At 35.5% G+C, this 20,552-nt stretch overlaps 1 protein-coding gene across 2 annotated transcripts in view; it reads left to right on the top strand.

Moving 5' to 3' along the window:
• SIK2 (salt inducible kinase 2) overlaps window positions 1–20,552 on the top strand; it is a 126,477-nt gene that overhangs the window by 27,736 nt on the left and 78,189 nt on the right. For both annotated transcript variants that reach the window (XM_069470909.1, XM_069470908.1), the window contains exons 2-3: window positions 4,140–4,256; window positions 7,412–7,475. In XM_069470909.1, coding sequence (XP_069327010.1) covers window positions 4,215–4,256; window positions 7,412–7,475 — 106 coding nt within the window. In that variant the 5' untranslated portion in view covers window positions 4,140–4,214. The remainder of the gene's footprint in view (window positions 1–4,139; window positions 4,257–7,411; window positions 7,476–20,552) is intronic.

The following is a 20,552-nucleotide window of genomic DNA, read 5'->3' as shown; positions in this document are numbered from 1 at the left end:
ATGGGATGGATGATTTTTAAGATTTTTAATAAAAACTACCAAATTGCTTTCCAGAAAAATGATGAGCTATTTTATATTTCTGCCAGCAGTATCTAAAAATGACCACCTTATTGAACCTCAGCTCATAAGGGTAGTTATTTTTAATCTTTGTAAATATAATAAGTGAAAATGGTATTTTACTGTTTTTAATTCACATTTTTCTGAGTGTTTCTGAAGTTGAATATTCTGTGTTGTTACTTTATATAGGACTTAGTTTTATAGTAACCATTCTAGTTTTTCCTGTATGTCCTTCAGAGTTATAAAAGAAACCTTCCTTTTGTCCCCTAGTGGAAGGAATATTAGTTTTTCTATCATCATATAAATTCATTGAAGTTTTTTTTAAAGATAACACGTGTATAATTAAGAATTAGAGAGTTGAATAGATGAACAACAATAAGAAAGGGATCTCTCAATTTATGGAGTCCCTTGCTTGCCCTTCTTTCTTGTGACCATGCAGATTTTGTCTCTGGTACTATGCTCAGAACTAAATAGGTGAAAGAATATACAGAGAAAGATTCTAGAAATCTAAATTCATGCTTATCTTTAAAATAAACTTTTGGAACACGACTTTTTTGTAAATTCAGGGCTTTCAGTACACTACTAGGAAAATCCCAAAATATAAGTTTTTGTTGATAAAATTTGTTCATTTTGTTCTCATAGACCTATTAAGTTACTTAAGGGTAGGAATCAGATTTCATTAATTTTTGTATCCCAGGCATAATTCCTGGCACACAATAGGTGCTCAGTAAATGTGTAACTAATAGGCTCTTTGAAATAGTGAAAAGACTGAGTTTGGAGTTAGCAGACCAAGGGTTTTTGTCTCTTAACTTACTAGAGCTTTAGGACATTTTTAGATTGTGTAACATCTTTTGAACCTCTGTTTCATTAACTCATGGGTATACTGCTTGTTCCATTTACTTCACAGAGTTGAGAAATAAATGAGATAGAATATGTTAAAGTAGCTGATAAAATTTTGAAAGTGCTGTGCAGTTGTGAAAGTCATCATCATCATCATTATTGTATGTATTTCTAGGAAGTACTTGGTAAAGAGCTCCATTGTTAGGAAATTACATGGAAGAGTTTGGCAGAGACTGCTAGCTCATCACCAAAAATCCACTGTTTCCTCTTCCTTCTAGACCTACAACTGGACTGTTTCTATGCCTCCCTTGCATTTAGGTGTGGTCATATGACTAAGTTCTAACTAATGGGATGAGCAGAAATAATATGCACCACTTCTAGGCCTGGCCCATGAAAACTTCCCATGAAGACCCCTCCAAGCCCTTTTTTCCTTCTGTCTAGCTGGAAAGAAGATCACCTTCAGGTTAACCTTGGAATCCACATGTTAAAGATAGTAAAGCCTCCTTGAGCCTCGTATGCCTGCTAATTTCACCCATCCATTTCTGCTACATGAGCAAGACATAAACTTCTGTTGAGCTTGAATCATTATATGTTTTGAGGTCTACTTGGCAAAACAATTGGACTATCCCTATCACAAGGAACATGATAACATGTTCTACTTTTTCTTTAGAGAAGCATAATTCTCTTATAACAGCTTTACAAACAAGGGGTAACAATGTAAAGAAATAAATATATATATTTGTGGTCACAGATAGATAAGTAAGTAGGTAGATAGAGTGTGACCCATAAAGAAATAAATATACATATATTTGTGGTCATAGATAGGTAGGTAGATAGAGTCTGACCCAAGGTGAAGAGAGAATTATGTCATTTGAGAATTTTTTGTTGAAAAAGGTAAATAATGATGTTTGTAATTGTTTATTAAACTTTAATTAGATAATTTATATATTTTTTACTTTTTCATTGTTCAGGCCAAGGTTCCAAAAGAATATAAAAGAGGAGATATCCCTGGGTAATACCTCTAATTGGTATTTAGTATCCAAACTTTTTCTTCAATATTGAATATGGTACTCAAAATATATACAATATAAAATTGTCTTATGACAGTAATACTGAGATTTTAAAAACCATGGTTCTTTTCTCTTCAATTCTTTCTATTTATTAGATGGCTGTGACCCATCTCATTATAAAAGCTTTTTGTTGAGGAGGAAGGTGCTGGTATCTAGACTCACTCCAGAAATTGTAGGGCAAAACATTTTCTTCAAAACATGTGTATCTTTGAAACTCCATGTTACCATCCTGAGAAACAGTGAGAATATTCTAGTGTACACTTATCCTTTTATTTGGCAACTTTTACCCAAAGTTACCCAAAGTGACTGATAGTACTGGTTTCTGTCATACTTTTTTAGAATATTTTGATTATGGTAGTGATTAAAACACCACCAAACATAATGCAAATAGCTATCACAGAACCTATGTGCTTGACTGCCTTGAGAAGGAGCTACCCCCTTTCTTAGGCAATACATTTAATTTTACACATTAGTTTAATCTGATTTCCCCTGGGAAGCTTGGGTTGTTCTGTGAGTTACAATTAATTCAAATCAGGAAACAAGCTGTGGACAGCAAGTTAGAAAGAGAGAAAGGTAAGAAAGAAACCTTACAGTAGAGCTTTAGGAGGTAACTGCTAAGGACAGCAGCCATTAGGAAAGAAGAAAAAATTACAGTTGACTCTTCAAGAGGGTGGGAGGGACGCTGACCCCACCCCCTGCCCCAGCAGTTGAAAATCCAATTCTAACTTTTGACTCCCTAAAAACTTAACTACTGATAGCCTACTGTTGACCAGAAGCCTCACCAATAACATAAACAGTTGATTAACACATTTTGTATGTTTTATGTATTATATACTGTATTCTTACAATAAAGTGAGTTAGAGAAAAAACCTTGTCAAGAAAATCATAAGGAAGAGAAAATATATTTACTATTCATTAAGTGGAAGTGGATCATCATAAAGGTCTTCATCCTTGTTTTCACATTGAGAAGGTGGAAGAGGAGGAGTTGTTCTTGTTATCTCAGGGGTGGAAGAAAATCTGTGTATAGGTGGACCCATGCAGTTCAAACCTGTGTTGTTCAAGGCACAACTGTAATTGTGTGAACAGGAGACTGAGGAAATTGAGATGACAAGCCGAGTCCTATTTTCCTGGATACATTTTGAGAGTATTGAACTATTATAGAACATATAATAGTTGGTGTATTAAAAATTACCCTGAAACAACAGCATAGGCTAAATTATGTTTAGAATACTTTTTGATAGAATGTGAAGTACATTTTAATACATTTTTAGTAAGTACAAATTTACTTATTAAATTCGGGTAGTTCCCAATTATCTGAAAAATTTATTTACAGAATGCTATATTCCTAACCAAATATCTACTAATAGTAAAAAATTAGTTCCTTTAGTTAGATGGGGAAAAAAGTGTGTGATTGTTGAATTCTGACTATGTATTCACCTTCAAATGTAATTCCTTCAGATTACTAACCTTGGAATTGTTTGGATTCCTATTTAGTTATAACAGAATGAGGCCACATTTTCTGAAATCAAATTCCTTTTAGAAAGTTAAAAGTATAATTACTAACATTTCAGTTTTTACACTTTGATTTTTAAAACAAAATTTAATCCAATTGGTATTTTTTTCATGTAGTTGAGTTTTAATAGTATTCAGCTTTATTCTAGACAGGTATGTCTATATTCTTTGGAACCTATCGCTTGCTTTTCCAGAAAAATAGTATTTCAGTACCACAGAAGCTATCTTCTGAAATGTCTTCTGCTTGACTGAACATTTGTTTATAGGTACTTTATAATGGGATGGTAACTGGTTGAAACAGCTACTAGTTTAGTAAAATAAAGATTTTACTTCTTCAGTTTATACATGGAGTAAAAAGCCATTACAGTTCTGCTGAAAAAGAAACATGCTTTATTAAAGTAACTTGGCAGAGTCATTCTTCATAGTACACTAAAGACACTACCAAACAAAATCTTCTGCAGTTCCTTATACATGGTATGAATTGAAGAAACATTTGTTGAATGAATGAATGAATAAATGAGTGTTGAATTTAAACTAGCTGTAATAGGTGTCATAGAAAGCTATAGGCAAAGTCTCGGATGTCATTTATTGACAGGATTCTTAATTGGAAGATGTTAATTATTATATATTAATTGTATTTATTTCTGTTCTGGGTTGCAGGTGGCGATAAAAATAATAGATAAATCTCAGCTAGATGCAGTGAACCTTGAGAAAATCTACCGAGAAGTACAAATAATGAAAATGTTAGACCACCCTCACATAATCAAACTTTATCAGGTATGATTTAGTCTTACACCTCCTCCATGCATTTCATATTCAGTACTCTATTTTGCATCATGATTTTTCCTTTTATGTTAGTTTTTCTAATCTATAAAAGAAAGATAAGTATATGCTTTTATTAAGCTGAGTATATCTATTTTTCTAAATTATCTTTAAATTAAAAATTTTGAAATCAGAAACTAGTAGCTTAATTTTAAGTTGTCTCTCAGACTGCAAGTTATTTATTTTAAAAGTTTGCAGTTGTGCATTCATGATACCCTGCTTAAACCTGCTGCGTTTTGGTGGTAGTACCACTAACGAGGATGTTGCAGTTTTGCTTATTTAAAAAATATACTGTTTATGTTTTATGACTGCAGTCCCCAACCCCCGGATTGGGCCAGTACCAGGGCACACAGCAGGAGGTGCGGGGGCGGAAAGGATGGAGCTTCGTTTGTATTTATAGCTGCTCCATCACCGCCTGAGCTCCGCCTCCTGTCAGATCAGCTGTGGCATTAGATTCTCATAGGAGCTCAAACCCTACTGTAAACTGTGCATGAGGGGGTCTAGGTTTCGCTCCTTATGAGAATCTATCTAATGCCTGATGATCTGAGGTGCTGGTCCATGGAAAAATAGTCTTCAGTGAAACCAGTCCCTGGTGCCAAAAGAGTTGGGGACCACTATTTTATGACATACAAAAGCTGAAGTGATCTATTACTCAGTAGCATACTTTGTAATACCTAGAGACAAATCTTTTTTTTTTTTTTAGCTTGTTTTATCAGATAAAATAAATGAGCCATTTTTTAAAAAATCAACTTTAAGATAATTTTTATAAAATAAGTTGTACCCATTTTAAACATAAACCATGTTTTTTTAAAAGGAATATTTTCTCAGATTTTAAAAGAGTAATTCATGTTTAAGAATGATAATATAAAACATTTAAAAATTTCAGTTCATTAACATGTAGAATTTTTCTATTGGAGAATTTTAAACTGAGATATTCCAGTATGCTAGCCTATGACTTTGTTCTCCAAAGCAGGATGTGTGAACCCATGGTATGCTAGACTAGGCCTCTACTGGCTTATAAGATCTGATTGTTAAATTTTCAGAAGATTTGCAAGCCAATTCACATTACATTAGTAACTCAAAATCAGCATTGGTGGTAATATTTACACCACAGAAATTGGCTTACAAATCAGGGCTTTTTTTTTTTTTTCTCAGAGAGCTGGTTTACTAGCACACCACTATGTGCACTCAAATGGATTAGCATAAATGTCCTTGGGAGTATAAGAAGAAATTATTAGAACTTCAGCTATGTTTATTATTTATATATGTCTTCTTGTGTGCGTTTATAATATATACCATATATATAATATATTCAGTGGCACATGTTAGTAATTTATGTGTATGCACATAAACATAAATGTGTATGTATGTATACATGGCTAAACAACTTTTATTGATAGAGATTTGCAATTTAAAAAATGTGGAGGCCGGGCGTGGTGGCTCACGCCTGTAATCCTAGCACTCTGGGAGGCCAAGGTGGGCGGATCGTTTGAGCTCAGGAGTTAGAGACCAGCCTGAGCAAGAGCGAGACCCCATCTCTACTAAAAAATAGAAAGAAATTATATGGACAGCTAAAAATATATATAGAAAAAATTAGCCGGGCATGGTGGTGCATGCCTGTAGTCCCAGCTACTCGGGAGGCTGAGACAGGAGGATTGCTTGAGCCCAGGAGTTTGAGGTTGCTGTGAGCTAGGCTGATGCCACGGCACTCACTCTAGCCTGGGCAACAGAGTGAGACTTTGTCTCAAAAAAAAAAAAAAAAAAAGTGGAGATCGTTGGCTTATGATATGCCTCCTAAGAATGAGAGACTATTATGTACCACTCAAAACATTTCCTAAAAATTCTAAAACTACAGAGGCCTCTTAGATCAAATCTCTATCAGATTAGCCAGGTGTGGTGCCACGTACCTGTAGTGTCAGCTACTCAGGAGGTTGAGGCAAGAAGATTTCTTAAGTTCAGAAGTTCGAGGCCACAGTGCATTATGATCATGCCTGTGAATAGCCACTGTACTCCAGCCTGGGCAACATAACGAGACCCTTTCTCTTAAAAAAAAAAAAAAAAATCAGATTAATTATTTCTCCCTTTCGGCTTTTTGTTGTTGTTGTTAATTCCTAAAGGTGATACTTCTAAGAAACTAATCATGTTTTTCAGTCACTGATGATCCATAAGCTAAACTGAGAATAAAACTATCATGATTCACGTGATAAGTCTATCTTTATTTAACTAAATAATTGGTTGAAATTGATTTACTATTTGATTCATTTAACCAAACTGTTGGTAGCTCTTAGTTTTCTGGCCTAATGGAGAATAGTCCCAAACCTACATTTTAAATCAGAAAGTTTTCAGCCTTTCAGGAGATAGCAGATAAAGAGTGTTACAGAGAAGAAGTCTAAAAATCGCTCATATTAATTCTAAAAATTAATTTCCTTTCTAAATAGACATGTATTTAGTGCAGTTTGAAAAATCAAATTTGTGACAATGACACACTTCCTTTCTGACCTTAGAAAAACTAATTTAAATAAAAGTAACAGTAAAGATGAAGCTTTTGAACTATGTTTTAAAATTATAGTACTTTGTAACGATATTATAGTAGGAGGAATATCACATTGTGCCAGATTAGCTAGGCTACAGGCCAGATAAACTAAGTTCTTCTGTTTAATTATTCTTTTCTTAATCAGGGTCTACCACGATAACATAGGGCTAGAAAAGTCAGTGAAGAGGTGTTGAAAAGTTGACCTTCAAAACTCCTGTTACCTATGTTAGTACTTCTCAAACTTTAATATGCCTAAAAATCACCTGTTGATTTTGTTAAAATGTAAATTCCAATTCAGTATGTCTGTGGTGTCTGTGGTAGGGCCTGACAGTCTGCATTTCTAACATGTGCCTGGACAGTGCTGTTACTCCTGGCCAATGGACCATGCTTAGAAGAGCAAGGATCTAGATTTTTCATAAAAATGTTAGCATAAGGATATTGTCAGACTTGTAACTTTAGCCAGCTTCTGAACTAGTCTGATTCTTTTGTGATTAGTTTCAATTTAGGTAACTCTATAGAATGTTGTAGTAGATTACAGTACTTTCCTGTCAACTAATATGGAATTATTTATCAATAGGTAATGGAGACCAAAAGTATGTTGTACCTTGTGACAGAATATGCCAAAAATGGAGAAATTTTTGGTAAGCTTTTTTCTGTAAATTTTTTATTAATTTGAAAAGGTCACTAATCTGCATGAAATGGGATATTTTCTATCAATTTTTCTGCTTATTTAAGAGTTGGTAATATGAGTTAGAAATTTTTAAGTATGAGAATATGATAAAATATCCACTAAACTAAAAAATGTGGAATATAATTTATTTCCTTGTATTTATGCTATTAAAGGTACTACTTAATTCTCTCATCTGTGCTAAAGAGATTGGAGAATCAAAGATAGGGAGAAACTTTCAGTCATACTGCAAGGGAGATTTTCTTTTCTTTTATCTTCTTTTTTACCTTTTTTTCCAGGGGAAAGATCAGTCAACAAATATCTATTGAGCTTCTCCTGTGTCCCAGGCATGTACTAGGTATTGGGATATAGTGGTGTCTTAAAAACCACAATCTCTGTCATTGTGAATCTTACAGTTTAGTAAGGTATTTACTATAGCTGTAAGGCTCAGGCAAGTCAATGACCCACTCTGGGACTTGGTTCCATGATCTCTTATAAGAAAGTATTTGATTAATTGGTCTCTGTGACTGATTCTAGCCCTTAAAAATTATGAATCTTCTATTCTAACTTTTATCTAAAATAGCTATTTATTTTTACTCTTGGAAGCCAGAATGCAGTAGGTATCTAATTATTTTTGTTTCTTAACTTAAATTTAAGTCCAAAATTGTTTTTTAAACAGCTTTATTGAGGAATAATTCACATACAGTAAATTACATGCATTTAATGTGTATAATTTAATAAGTTTTGGTACACATTTGTGAAACTATCATCATGATCAAGATAGGCTTCACTCCTAAAATTTTCCTTGTGCCCTCTTTGTAACTCTCTTGCCCATCCCTCACCCAGGCAACTACTGATTTGTTTTCTGTCACTATAGATTAGTTTGTATCTTCCGGAGTTTTATATAAATGTAATCATACAGGATGTACTCTTTTTGTCTGGTTTCTTTCCCTCAGTATAGTTATTCTGAGATTCATCCATTTAATTGTGTGTGTTAACATATAGTTTCTGTTTATTGCCACTAGTATTTTTTCTTTTTTCTTTCCTTAAGGCAGTCTTCCTTGGAATGCGTATAAGTAGTATTCTATTGTATGACTATATCCCAGTTTGTTTATCCATTCATCTGTTGATAGACATTTGAGTTGGTTTTAGTTTGGGGCTGTTAATTCATAAGTTGCTGTGTACATTCATGTACAGGTCTTTAACTTACACAGTCTACCTTCAAGTAGTATTTAACACTTCACATATAGTATAAGAACCTTACAATAATGTGCTTTTATTTGGCCCCTCCTGGCCTTTATGTTCTTTTTGTCATATTTTATTTACACCTATTTTCATAAAACACAATACAGTGTTATTATTTGTCTTTAAACAGTCAATTATCTTTTAAAGAGATTTCAATTTTTTAAAAAATCATATATATTTACAAGTATAGTTACCATTTCTCATTCCTACCTGGAGAGGCATATTTTCATCTTCATTCCTTTGTATAGATGAGTGTTTTTATCAAGCTTCATTTTCCTTTTGCTTGAAGGATTTTCTTTAGTGTTTCTTGTGCATGTCTTCCAGTGATGAAATCATTCAGCTTTTGTATGTCCAAAATAATGTTTATTTTGTCTCTGTTTTTGAAGGATACTTGCACTAGATACAGAATTCTAGATTGTTCTTTTTTCTTTCAGTACTTTAAAGATGTTGCTTCACTGTCTTCTCATATGTCCTGTTTCCTACAAGAAATCTGTCACTGTCATCTTTTTCTTTATTCCTCTGTATGTAATGTGCCCTTTTTCTCTGGCTGCTTTTAAGATTTTCTATTTACCATTGGTTTCAACAATTTAATTATGATGTGCCTTTGTGTGATTTTCTTCACATTTGGTATTCATTGAGCTTCTTGGATCTGTGAATGTATTGTTTTCATCAAATTTGGAAATTTTTTCAGCCATTATTCTCTAATTTTTCTGTCCCACTTCTCTCTCCTCTCCTTCAGAGATTCCAGTCAGATGTACATGAGGCTGTTTGAAATTGTCCCACAGCTCACTGATACTGTTTTCTGTTTTTAAAAATTCCTTTTTCTCTCTGTGTTTCATTTTGGATAGTTGCTATTTCTCTGTCTTCAAGTTCACTAATCTTTTCTTCTGTGGTGTCTAATTTGCCATTAATCCCATTCAGTGTATTTTTCATCTCAGCCTTTATAGTTTTCTTCTCTATAAACTTGACTAGGACCTTTTTTATACCTTCCATGCCTTTACTTAGCTTTTTGAACATCTGGAACACAATTATAACTTTTAATGTCCATGTTTGTTGAGTCTTGTATCTCTGTCAGTTCTGGATCAGTTTTGATTGATTGGTGTTTCTCCTTAGTTCTAGTCATATTTTCATGCTTCTTTACATGGCTGGTAGTGTTTGATTGGATGCCAGACATTGCCAGTTTTACCTTGAACATGACATATTTTTGTGTTACTTTAAGTCGTCTTGAGCTTTGTTCTGGGATGTAGTTAAATTACTTGGAAACAGTTTGACTCATTTGGGTCTTGCCTTTATGATTGGAGCATTGCTTAGTTTGGGTCTAATTATTTACCACTTGAGTACTCTGCCCAATGCCGCATGAATTCCGAGGGTTTTTTAGCGTGACCAGTAGGAACAGGCAATATTCCTGGCTCTATGTAAGCACCAGGCATTGTCCTCTCTCAGTCTTTCAGATGGTTCTGTCTCCAGCCTCAGGTAGTTTTCTCTCACATGTGCCAATCAGGACTCTCCTGAATGTTCAGTACTCTCCCTCTGCAGATCGTTAGAGTTTTGTTTGTAGCTCTCTCTTCTCTGGTACTCTGTCTTGTGATCTCTATCTTGTTCTCCCCAGACTTTCTACTCTCTTCTCAACTCAAGGGCATTGCTGGGCTCTGCCTGGGTTTCCCCTCCCTATGGCTGTGGCGTAGAAGTACTCTCAAGGCATTAGCTGGGACATTCATGGGTCTCACTTCATTTGTTGCCTGTTTCTCAGGGACCACTCTGCTTCTTTGCCTGATATCCAGTGTCTTATAAACTATTATCTCAGATATTTTATGTTTTTGTTGTAATTGGTTTGGGGAGGTTGTTTCAGGCAGGAAAGTAAATTGGGTCCCTGTTACTCTATCTTACCCAAAAGCAGAATTCTCCAATCCTCTCAAAATTATTGTTAATTTTAGGTATTTTAAAGAGAATTATATATACTTCCATAGTTTTGGGAAAATATACTATTTGCAGTTGAATTCTAAACAAATAGTTCTGACTGAGCTCTCTGTATTTCAGGAAAGATAGTCTGAAATACTATTCCTTTTTACTTATTTTCTTATGCTACTGCTTAATGAACTTATTTTAATTCTTAAGGTATTTGTTTCAACTAGTAACATCTTAACTCATGCTGTAATAGAATGATACAGGCTTTGAAGCCAAGCAGATCTGGTTTACAATGCTGGCTATACCATATTAATTATTCCTTACTTTGGACAAGTTTCTTCCTTTCCTTTCTTTCACTTTCTTTTCTCTTCTTTTTTTTTTTTTTTCTTCTCTTTCTTTCTTTCCTATTCTTTCTTATATTCATTTATTCATTCATTCATTCCGCCTTTCAAGAAATCTTTATTGAAAACCAACTATGTGTAACATACTGTTCTATGTGGTAAGAAAACTGTAATGAAGAAAACCGACAAAAATCCCTACTCTCATGGATCTTACATTCTAGTTTGGGAGAGAGACAAACAAAATAAGTGAATTATGTAGTTTATTAGATGGTGATAAGTATTATGGAAATAATAAAGCAAGGATGAGAAGATAGGAGGTGGGGGAGTTGATCACAATATTACAGTGGTCAGAGAAGACCTCACTGGCATTTGGGCAAAGACTTGAAAGCATGTCATGTAGATGTGGGAGAAAGGGGGTTATCCAGGGAGAGGGAAGAACAAATGCAAAGGCCCTGTGCTTGGTGTGTTCATGGGGTAGCAGGGAGGCCAGTATGCCTTAAGAGAACAAGCAAGAGGGAAAAGCAAGGAGGAAGAATAGGAGATGAGGTCCAAAAGTTAAGTGGGAGGCAGCAGTGGGACAGATTTGGGGGCTTTGAGGCTATTGTAATTACTTTGGCTCTTACCTTGAATAGTATTAGGGAGCCCTTTTCAGCAGGGTTTCAGCAGAGAAGTGACTACATCTAATTTAACATTTTAAAACCATCACTCTGGCTGCTGTGTTGAAAATGGGAAAGGGTGGAAACAGGGAGACCAGGCAGGAGGCTGCTGCAGCAGGGCAAGTGAGAGACGACGACGGCCCAGACCAGGGCAGCAGTGCAGGTAGTCATAAGTGGTCAGACTCAGAATATGTTTCGGAAGTGGAATCAATAGGATTTCTTGACAGGTGGTGACCACCTGAGTAGTAAGTATAATTATGGAAGAGACCAAGGTCTGACCCCTGAGGCACTCGAATATTAAAAGGTTAGGAAAAGAGGAGAAATCAGCAAGGGAGACAGAGAAGGGAGAAAACTAAGAGAGTGTGGTGTCCTGGAAACCAAGTGAACCAAGTGTTTTCAAAAGGATAGAATGAATATCTGTGAGAAATGATGCTGATAGATCAAGAACTATGAAGAATGATAATTGACCTTTGTATTTGGCAGTTGGAAAGAGCAATTTTGGCAGAGTGACTTTGCCAAAAGCCAGCTCGAAGGTGCTTAAGGAGCAAAGGAGAGAAGAAAAATGGAGAGAGTAAAATAGACAACTCTTTCAAGGAGTTCTGCTGTAAAAAGAGAGAGAAGAAATGGAAGGTAGTTGGTAGGGACACTGGGTCAAGAAAATGATTTTTAAGTCTTTACCCAATGGAATATTTTTAAAGCTTTGGGCCATAGTTTTATGAACTAGAAATGGCTGTTACATGTTAGGTGTCATTTCTATGGAAATGAGATGGTCTAAATTGCTCTTTCTTGCTAAGACCTTTGAAACAGGTTTGGATCACATTGTTTTACATAAACTGAAGCATAACATGGGGATTTTTAATGTATAAAGTTTATGTTTTATGTAAAATATCTAGGGTAACTGTGCAATATAAGTTCTGGAAAGAAGAATCTGATAGAATCTGGTAGTTGGAGAGTAAATGGTAGTTATCTTATTTTCCACTCTTTGGTACAGTTAATTTCTTGAGCATTGAAGATAATGAATGATAGAATTTTATTTAAAAAGATGATGAAATCTTTGGATAGTCTTCACTAATTTAGAATGGAAGAATCTGAGTTTAAAGGGGATTTGGAGATCATTTAGGCCAATTTATTTTTATTTACTTTGACTTTGTCATGCAGCTTGTAGCCCAACAGAACTCATTGCCTTCCTTTTCTCACAAAAACTATTTCTCCCTTTTCCCTTACTTGGCTTCGTCATTTACAAAATCATCTAAGCTGGGAAGCTTGATGTCAGTATTGATTCCTTTTCCCTAACCCCCCTGCAGATGAGGTTTTAAATCCTGCCTATTCTGCTTCCTAAATATTTCTCAAAGAAGTTCTCATCTCTCCATACCCACTCTTTGGCTCAAGTCAAGGTCCTCACTCTTTCTTGTCTGTATTATATGATCATCTCCTAACTGTTATATTTTACACTATCTCTAAAATTATCTTCCTAAGTCACAAACATAGTCATATTGTCTATCTCTATTTTCTGAGTGTTCTATAATGACCATTAATTACAAAAAAGTAATTTTGGAAATGAGGTAATGGCATGCGAACAGTTTTCAGTAAAAGAATTGATGCTCAGTGTAGCTCCTGTACTTTATTACCGTTGGCCCTTAAATATCCCTTGCTCTTAATTTCTCCTAATAAGGAAGATTCTTTGTACTGCTCCATGCTGCAGAGCTGTCTTGATATGTACACACACACAACACACGCTCTCACTCAGAACAGCCCTGCTTTAATTTTCAGTGTGGTCAGTGGGGGTGGGAAGAGTTGGCCATCATGCTGAGGTGGAGGTAGAAAAGAAAGAGATTAATGACCAAGAAGGGTTAGGCTAAGGAATCCAACAAAGAAGGTGGGAGGGAAAGGAATCTTGGCAGAAAACAGAGGTCTAAATGGGCAAAAAATTGTTGAAGGGAAGAAAAGACATACTGTAGATTCAGGTAGGTGCAACCAAAAAACAGTCAGTAGCCAGCTAGTTTCTGACATGGAGCTCATGAGGATATTAAAATGGAAATGAGAAGATGCAGTCCAAGTAACATGAATCAAGTTGTGAAAATTATGTACATTAGTTCCCCTTATCTATGATTTCATTTTCAGCAATTTCAGTTACCTGAGGTCAACCATGGCCTGAAAATATCAAGATATTTTGTGAGGGAGAGAAAGAGACACCACATTAATATAACTTTTATAACAGTTTATTGTTATAATTGTTCTATTTTACTATAAGATATTATTGTAAATCTCTTGCTGTGCCTAATTTACAAATTAAACTTTATCATAGGTATGTATGTATGTACAGGAGAAAACATAGTATAATATATACAGGTTTTGGTAGTATCCGCAGTTTCTTAGAATGTATCCCCTGCAGGTAAGAGGGGACTACTATATAAGATTTTAAGTGAATTGAGCCAAAAATATTTTAAGTCAATTGGAGACTTAGATGAAAAAGAACCATATAAAGAGTAGTGAACTCTATATTTTGAAATATATATTAAGATTTGTCTTTCAGGTTTATAACTTTGGAATCATTCTTTATTTAGCTTTACAAGTATTCCTACTCTGTGCCAGGAGGATGTTGTGTTCTCTATTTTTTTCCATTCTCTTAGTTTTGTATTTAGTTGGCTAGCAAATCATACTCCGTGTTCTTGCAAAATGACTTGAAATTAAATCCTTCTGTTTCCCCAGTCATCACCCTGATCTAGGCTTTCATCACTTCATGTCTCAATTAGTGAATCCCTCATGTTTAGCCATACCCTCTTTCTTCTCCAGTCAAGTACATTTCTATATAATTCCTGTTTAATCTTCCTAAAATATGATTTGTATTATATCACAACTGTGTTCAGTAGCCTTCACTCACCTTCCTATTGCTTATTGGATAAAATCCAAATCCCTCAATCTGCCAATAGAATAGCTCCTCTAAGTGAATGGATGTGCTCAACTATTCCTTGCATAGGTCTATTTCTTATCCTTAGGTCTGGACAACCAAATTGCAGATTATACTCTCTGCTTCAGTTAATAAACCTGCCTGCCTGCCTTTCTGTCTGTTTGTGTCTCTTGGGCTGTATCTTTCTATTTCATAAGTATTTATTATATAAAAGTTAAATGTGTGCTAGTATTAGTTAAGGAGACAAATAATTCTGCAAAGTTAGTTAGAGAAAATAATGTCTCCCATACTCCTGCCATCCCCACCCCTTTCCTCCTCAGAGGCAACCAGTTTCATTTCTTTTAGGTGGTTAGTTTGGGCTTATCTCCATTTCCCTAAGTCACATGCTCGTATTGCTCTTTCTGGATTTTTCTTGTATTTTAGGCACAATCTTTTGAATCCTCTTTGAATTCTTCCCCTACCCCTATATGTAAGAGGCAAATGTTAGAGAGCTATGTAAGGATCAGTGATGGGAAACCTTGAGTGTTAGGATATGGGGTTAAGATTATTTGTTAGAGTGGACATCTGTGAGCCAGAAGGCGATGATGTGTGTGAGGGCATTTTTTTAGGAAGATAAATCCAGAAGTGGTGTGTAGTCTGAATTAGAGGAGGAGGAAAGAGGCCATTTAGGAGACTATTTTAATTGTTTAGATGTAAGAGGCTAAGAGCCTGGATTAAGATGTTAATTGTCAGAATCATGAAAAAGATTTTAAGAAAGAGACATTTCCAATTCTAAAGCTAACAGCTATTGATACTTATTGTGTGCTCCTTTTTTGTTGGGTACTATTTAAACTACTTGATTTATTTATTTAAACCTCACAAAAATCTTATAAGGTAGGTACTGAAAGATTCAGTAATTTGTCCAAAGTCACACAGCAAATAAGTGACAGAGTCTGGCTTTGAACTAGGTAGTTCCACAGCCTGTGCTGTTAATAATTATACTCTTGTTACCTCTCAAAACTTCCTAATGACTCTCAAGAAGCAAACACCAAGAGTTAGGCTTTAAAACAAACATGATTGAAGAATATTGGTGGTGTGGTTGACGATAACACCTAGGTCTGTTTTCAGAGTAAAAAATGACAAATTAGATTTTAAATGTGCCTTTGGAGATAATATCAGGACATTTAGTTTGATATGGGCAGTTCACAGTTGAAGGTATGGAAGCAAACACAATTCAAAAGAGAACTTCAATAATAAAAAGATAAACAACCCAATTTAATAATGGGCAAAAGACTGGAACCAGACACTTCACAAAAGATATACAAATGGCCAATAAGCACGTAAGAAATTACTCAACATTTTTAGTCATCAGAGAAATGCAAATTAAAAACCACAGTGAGATAGCATTTCACCTCAACTAGAATGATTAAAATTGAAAAAACTGACAATACACAGTATTAGTGAGGCTGTGAAGCAACTAGAACTCTCATACATTGCTGGTGGGAATGTAAAATGGTACAACCACTTGGGAGAGCTGTTTGGCAGTTTCTGATAAAGTTAAACATCCATCTATCCAATTACATAACAGTTCCATTCCTAGGTATTTACCCAAGAAAATGAAAACAAATGTCCATAAAACTATTTGTACAAGAAGGTTCACAGCAGCCTTTCTTCACAATCATCCAAAGGAGGAGCAACTCCAATGTCCATCAACAAGAGACTATATCCAAAACATATTGTGGTAGTAATACTAAATGGAAGATGACTCAACAGTAAAAAAGGAAAGAACCATTTATACTTAAAACAACATGGATAAATCTTACAGACATTGTGCTGGGCAAAATAAGCTAGACACAAAAGAGTACATACTGTATATCGTTCCATTTTGTGTAGTTCTAGAATAGACAATACTAACAGATGGTAATAGAAGTTGGAAAGTGGTTGCCTCTAGGGAGTGGGGAGAATTGACTGGAAAGGGGCAAGAGGGGACAATTTTGAGTGATGGAAATGTTTATTTTTGTTTTGAATGGTGGTAGTACAGAGTATACAATTGTCAGTTCTCATCTAAGTAACCACCTAAGAAGTTACATTTTATTGTATGTAAGTTATATCTCAATAAATCTTTTCTCTCTCAAAAAAGGAGGATTTAGCAATAGGGGTATAGATTTGAGAATTACCTACATAGCAGTGATGCGTGAAGCTGTAATTAATAATGAGATTTCAGGGTGAAGAAGGCTAAGAAGTGTTTTGATTATGCCTTCATTTAAAAGGCAGGTGGAAGAAAGAAATTGATGAAGTAGAATAGTATCTTGGGAAATAAGGATGGTTTCTGTTCTAATTAGTCAAAGGAGCTTGGAGTGAAGTGGGGATATTTGGTCATTAAGAGATCACCAATCACTTTGAAGAAAGTACTTTTCACTGAACTGGGAGCTACAAGCAGATTTCAAGAGGTTAAGGACACATGGGTGATGAGAAAAGGGAGAAAAGTATTATAAAACTACCTTTTGAGGTTTTTAAGGTGGACGGAAAGGAGAGAAGGAAAGAATTGAGGGATAGGGTCTGTAGGACTCAGTATTGTGTCATGGTTTTGTTTGTGGTCTTGGTGTTTGAAGAAGTTAGAAAAGAAGAGAATCTAGACAGGAAAGAAGAGACAGTTGGAGGCAGTGGGATCAAGAGCACAGAGGGAGTGGTTAGTGTAGAAAAGAGGAATTCTCCCTCTGAGAAGATGTGCGTCAGTGCAGTCACAGTGAGAATTAGAGATTGTGCCAAGGATATGGCTACAGAGGCACTTTGTGGTGGAATGGAAGAAAGATGAGTTTGTTGAAATAGGATAGATTTAATTCATTATCTAATGTAGCAGATGAGACATCAGGGAAAGAGCACATTAGACACTGGAGTGTGGGAAAGGTTTAGAACAGTTGGCAGTGCTCATATGATAGTCAAGGGATGAATAAAAGGATTGATAATTAGCAGTGAGGGAGTTTATGGTAGACTCACAGTCAGCAGTGCTTTTCAATCCAAGAGGAGGAAAAGTAGACGATATGAATAAATGCCCCATGTTGGGGATTAGAATGATGGAAGATCAAATGCATGTAAGAGTTGCTGTGGTCAGAGAGGTCATCATTGAAAAGGCTGATTGTGAGATCCAAGTTCAGGAAGGAGATAAGTGAAGCAACAAAGAGGTCTTATGAGCTGGGAAAATAGAACAGTGGAGAGACTGAAGGTTATGAAAAGGCTGAAGTACTTTAGGGAAAAACATTCATACATAAAAAATAAAAACCTTTGCCTTGAGCTTGTGCATAACTTCCCAGCAGCTTGCTCTTCTGCTCCTGGCACAGTTGCCTTAACTGTGCCCTGCTAATTCAGGGAAGGCCTTAGGTCTTTGCACTCTCCTCATCTGCTTCTTCTTGCATAGAGAGAGGTTTCCTGTGCCATCTGGTTTTCTTGCTCCATCTGACTAAGTTTTACACCAAAAGAGCAATTACGGCGGAATGCTGGGAATGCACCTACAGTGCATGATTCATGCATATGAGGCTATGGTGTTTATGCTTTATTTTTGTTTGGTTAAGTGTGCTATACCTCTTTCTACCAAGAGTTGAAGTAGTTTTAAAGGAGAATAATACCCCCAAAGTTGTAAAATGTAAATAATAAGAAAGAATTGAATCAGAAAATACATATAAGAGCAGAAGACAATTGTGGGGGGGAAAAGGAACACAAATATGCAGGCAATAAGGGCCTGAGAGCTTCAGATTTGGCTTTAAGCTTTCTGGCTGTCAAAGTGAAAAGAAGATATAGTTGTTTACAGATTTTTTCCTGAGAGAAAGAAATGTACCTATTCCTCAAAGAAAGCAAAATTTTTCTTAGTAGTAAATTCTAAAATAAATTTTTCCTTTGGGGTTTCTTATAGAGGTACTAAGTAACTCATTTTTTGAAAATAGAAATCATATCCTGTTAAAATTTTTCAGGGACTTTCATTGCTTTGAGAATGACGTCCAAGATCCTTAACAAGGTCATCAAGGGTCATTACACTCTATACATCTTGTCCTTAAAAACAATAACAATAAGCCTGAGCAACATAGCAAGACCCTGTCTTTACAAAAAAATTAAAAATTAGCCAGGTGTGGTGGTACGCACCTGTAATCCCAAGTTACTTCGGAGGCTGAGGCAGGAGCATCGCCTGAGCCCAGGAGTTTGAGGTTGCAATGAGTTAGGATGATGCCACTGCACTCCCTCCCAGGCAACAGAGCAAGACCCTGTCTCAAAAACAAACAAAACCAATAAAGGTTATCATTTCTTGAACATTTACCACGTGTTAGGCATTGTGCTAAGTCCTATACATATACTATGTCATTAATCCTCTCAAAAACCTTATAAGATAGGTACTATTAATGTATCTGTTTTACAGTACAGAAAACTGAGGGACAGAGAGGTTAAACAATTTGCCCAGGGTCACAGAGCAAGTAAGTGGGATAACCAAAGTTTGAAGCCGTACTCAATTTTGTATACTAACTGGTTATATACCTTCTTAAAGTTCTTTGAAGTTAACAAGTTGCATCTGTCTCAGTGACTTTGCACATTCCTCTTTCTTCTGCTTGAAGGACTTTCTGCCCTCCCCTCATCTCCTTAAGCATGTCATTTAATTGAATTAAATCTTGATGGATATCATTAATTTAATATGTTATCATTAAAGACTAGCAACAGGGCAAGCATTAAACAGTTTTGTCCACTACAGTGGTATAACTATTCCTCTTGATGCAATATGTAGCTTGGTTCTTTACTTCCTTCTTATCTATAATGGAAGTATGAAGCATTTGGGCTCCTGTCTTCAGTATTTTGGAAACTGGCCAGTGAACTTCTTACGAAATCTAATGTCCAAATCTAATTATCTCCCACAAAACCCATAACTAAGCTGATCTCCATATTGGTTCTCAAAATAGAACATGTAAATTTCTGATTCAAAATCTCTGCTCTGTGTTCATCTGGAGCCCTAGAAAGCCCTTCGCTCTTTACATATTCAAATCCTGCCTTTTAAAAGGTTCTAGTTGAAGTTCCATCTCTTCAATAAAATCTTTCTCAATTAATTCTGTCCATGTTGATTTCCTCTTATGAGAGCATTGTAGTTCTCATTCTTGAATGACTCATTTTAGAATTTATCTACATACTGCCTTTCGTTGTTGTGTAGAGTCTCCATGTGTATCTTTTATCTCTAATAGATTGTAAGCTTCTGCTGAGGGCTTAGCACAATACAAAGCATTTTATAAACACCTGTTGAATGAATGGTGTAATAGTCTACTTTGGCCTTATGGACCTTATTTACTCAGTGAAGCCAACAGGAGAACACACTGCCAGGTTAAGTAGTCTGAGGTACTTCTTTGTTCAGTTTTCGAAAGGAGTTTTCTGTTGATTTACTCTTTGGGAGGTAAACACAGATGAGGAAATACTAACTGAATCAAGGCATAAAATTGGCTTGCTCTACTATACTGAGCAGTTTTTGAGTACTTAGTGGTAGTTACTAACCTACAGTTACTTTCTTTCTTCCAACTCCCACCCCTCCCTTAACATAACTTTTTCAGAGTATAATGGTAAATAAGAACATACACGTTTAATCTGGGTAACTTTTGTTTTCTAGTTCTTATATAGCAGTCGGTGCTCATCTCTGAAGGATATTGTTTTCTTGGTCTGGCCATGTGGAATACATAATGGCAAATGAATTTGCTAAAAAGAGCCTTGGGTTATTTGTAAATATGATAAGATTTTGACTTTACATTTTTCCTTTGGAATTATAGGTGTAATTAATAAGAGTTATTCAGGATTCCCACATTCTTTAGAACTATTTCTCATATTTGTTCATGTGGTCACGTGTAGTAAGTGGTGCAGAAATCTTAGGGTGGTCACCTCATCAGACAATTTGGGCACTGTTCAAACAATTAAACCGGCAGTCAGCAGATTCCGGCCTGGTAATTAAATTACCCAGGGCCTTTGTTTTCAGATTTCTGCTCCTTGATATGCTGTGTCTT

The sequence above is a fragment of the Eulemur rufifrons genome, chromosome 6 (genome assembly GCF_041146395.1).
Source record: "Eulemur rufifrons isolate Redbay chromosome 6, OSU_ERuf_1, whole genome shotgun sequence".
Taxonomy (NCBI): Eukaryota; Metazoa; Chordata; class Mammalia; order Primates; family Lemuridae; genus Eulemur; species Eulemur rufifrons.
Note: the sequence above shows the minus strand (reverse complement) of the source record. Positions and strands in the feature narration are given on the sequence as shown.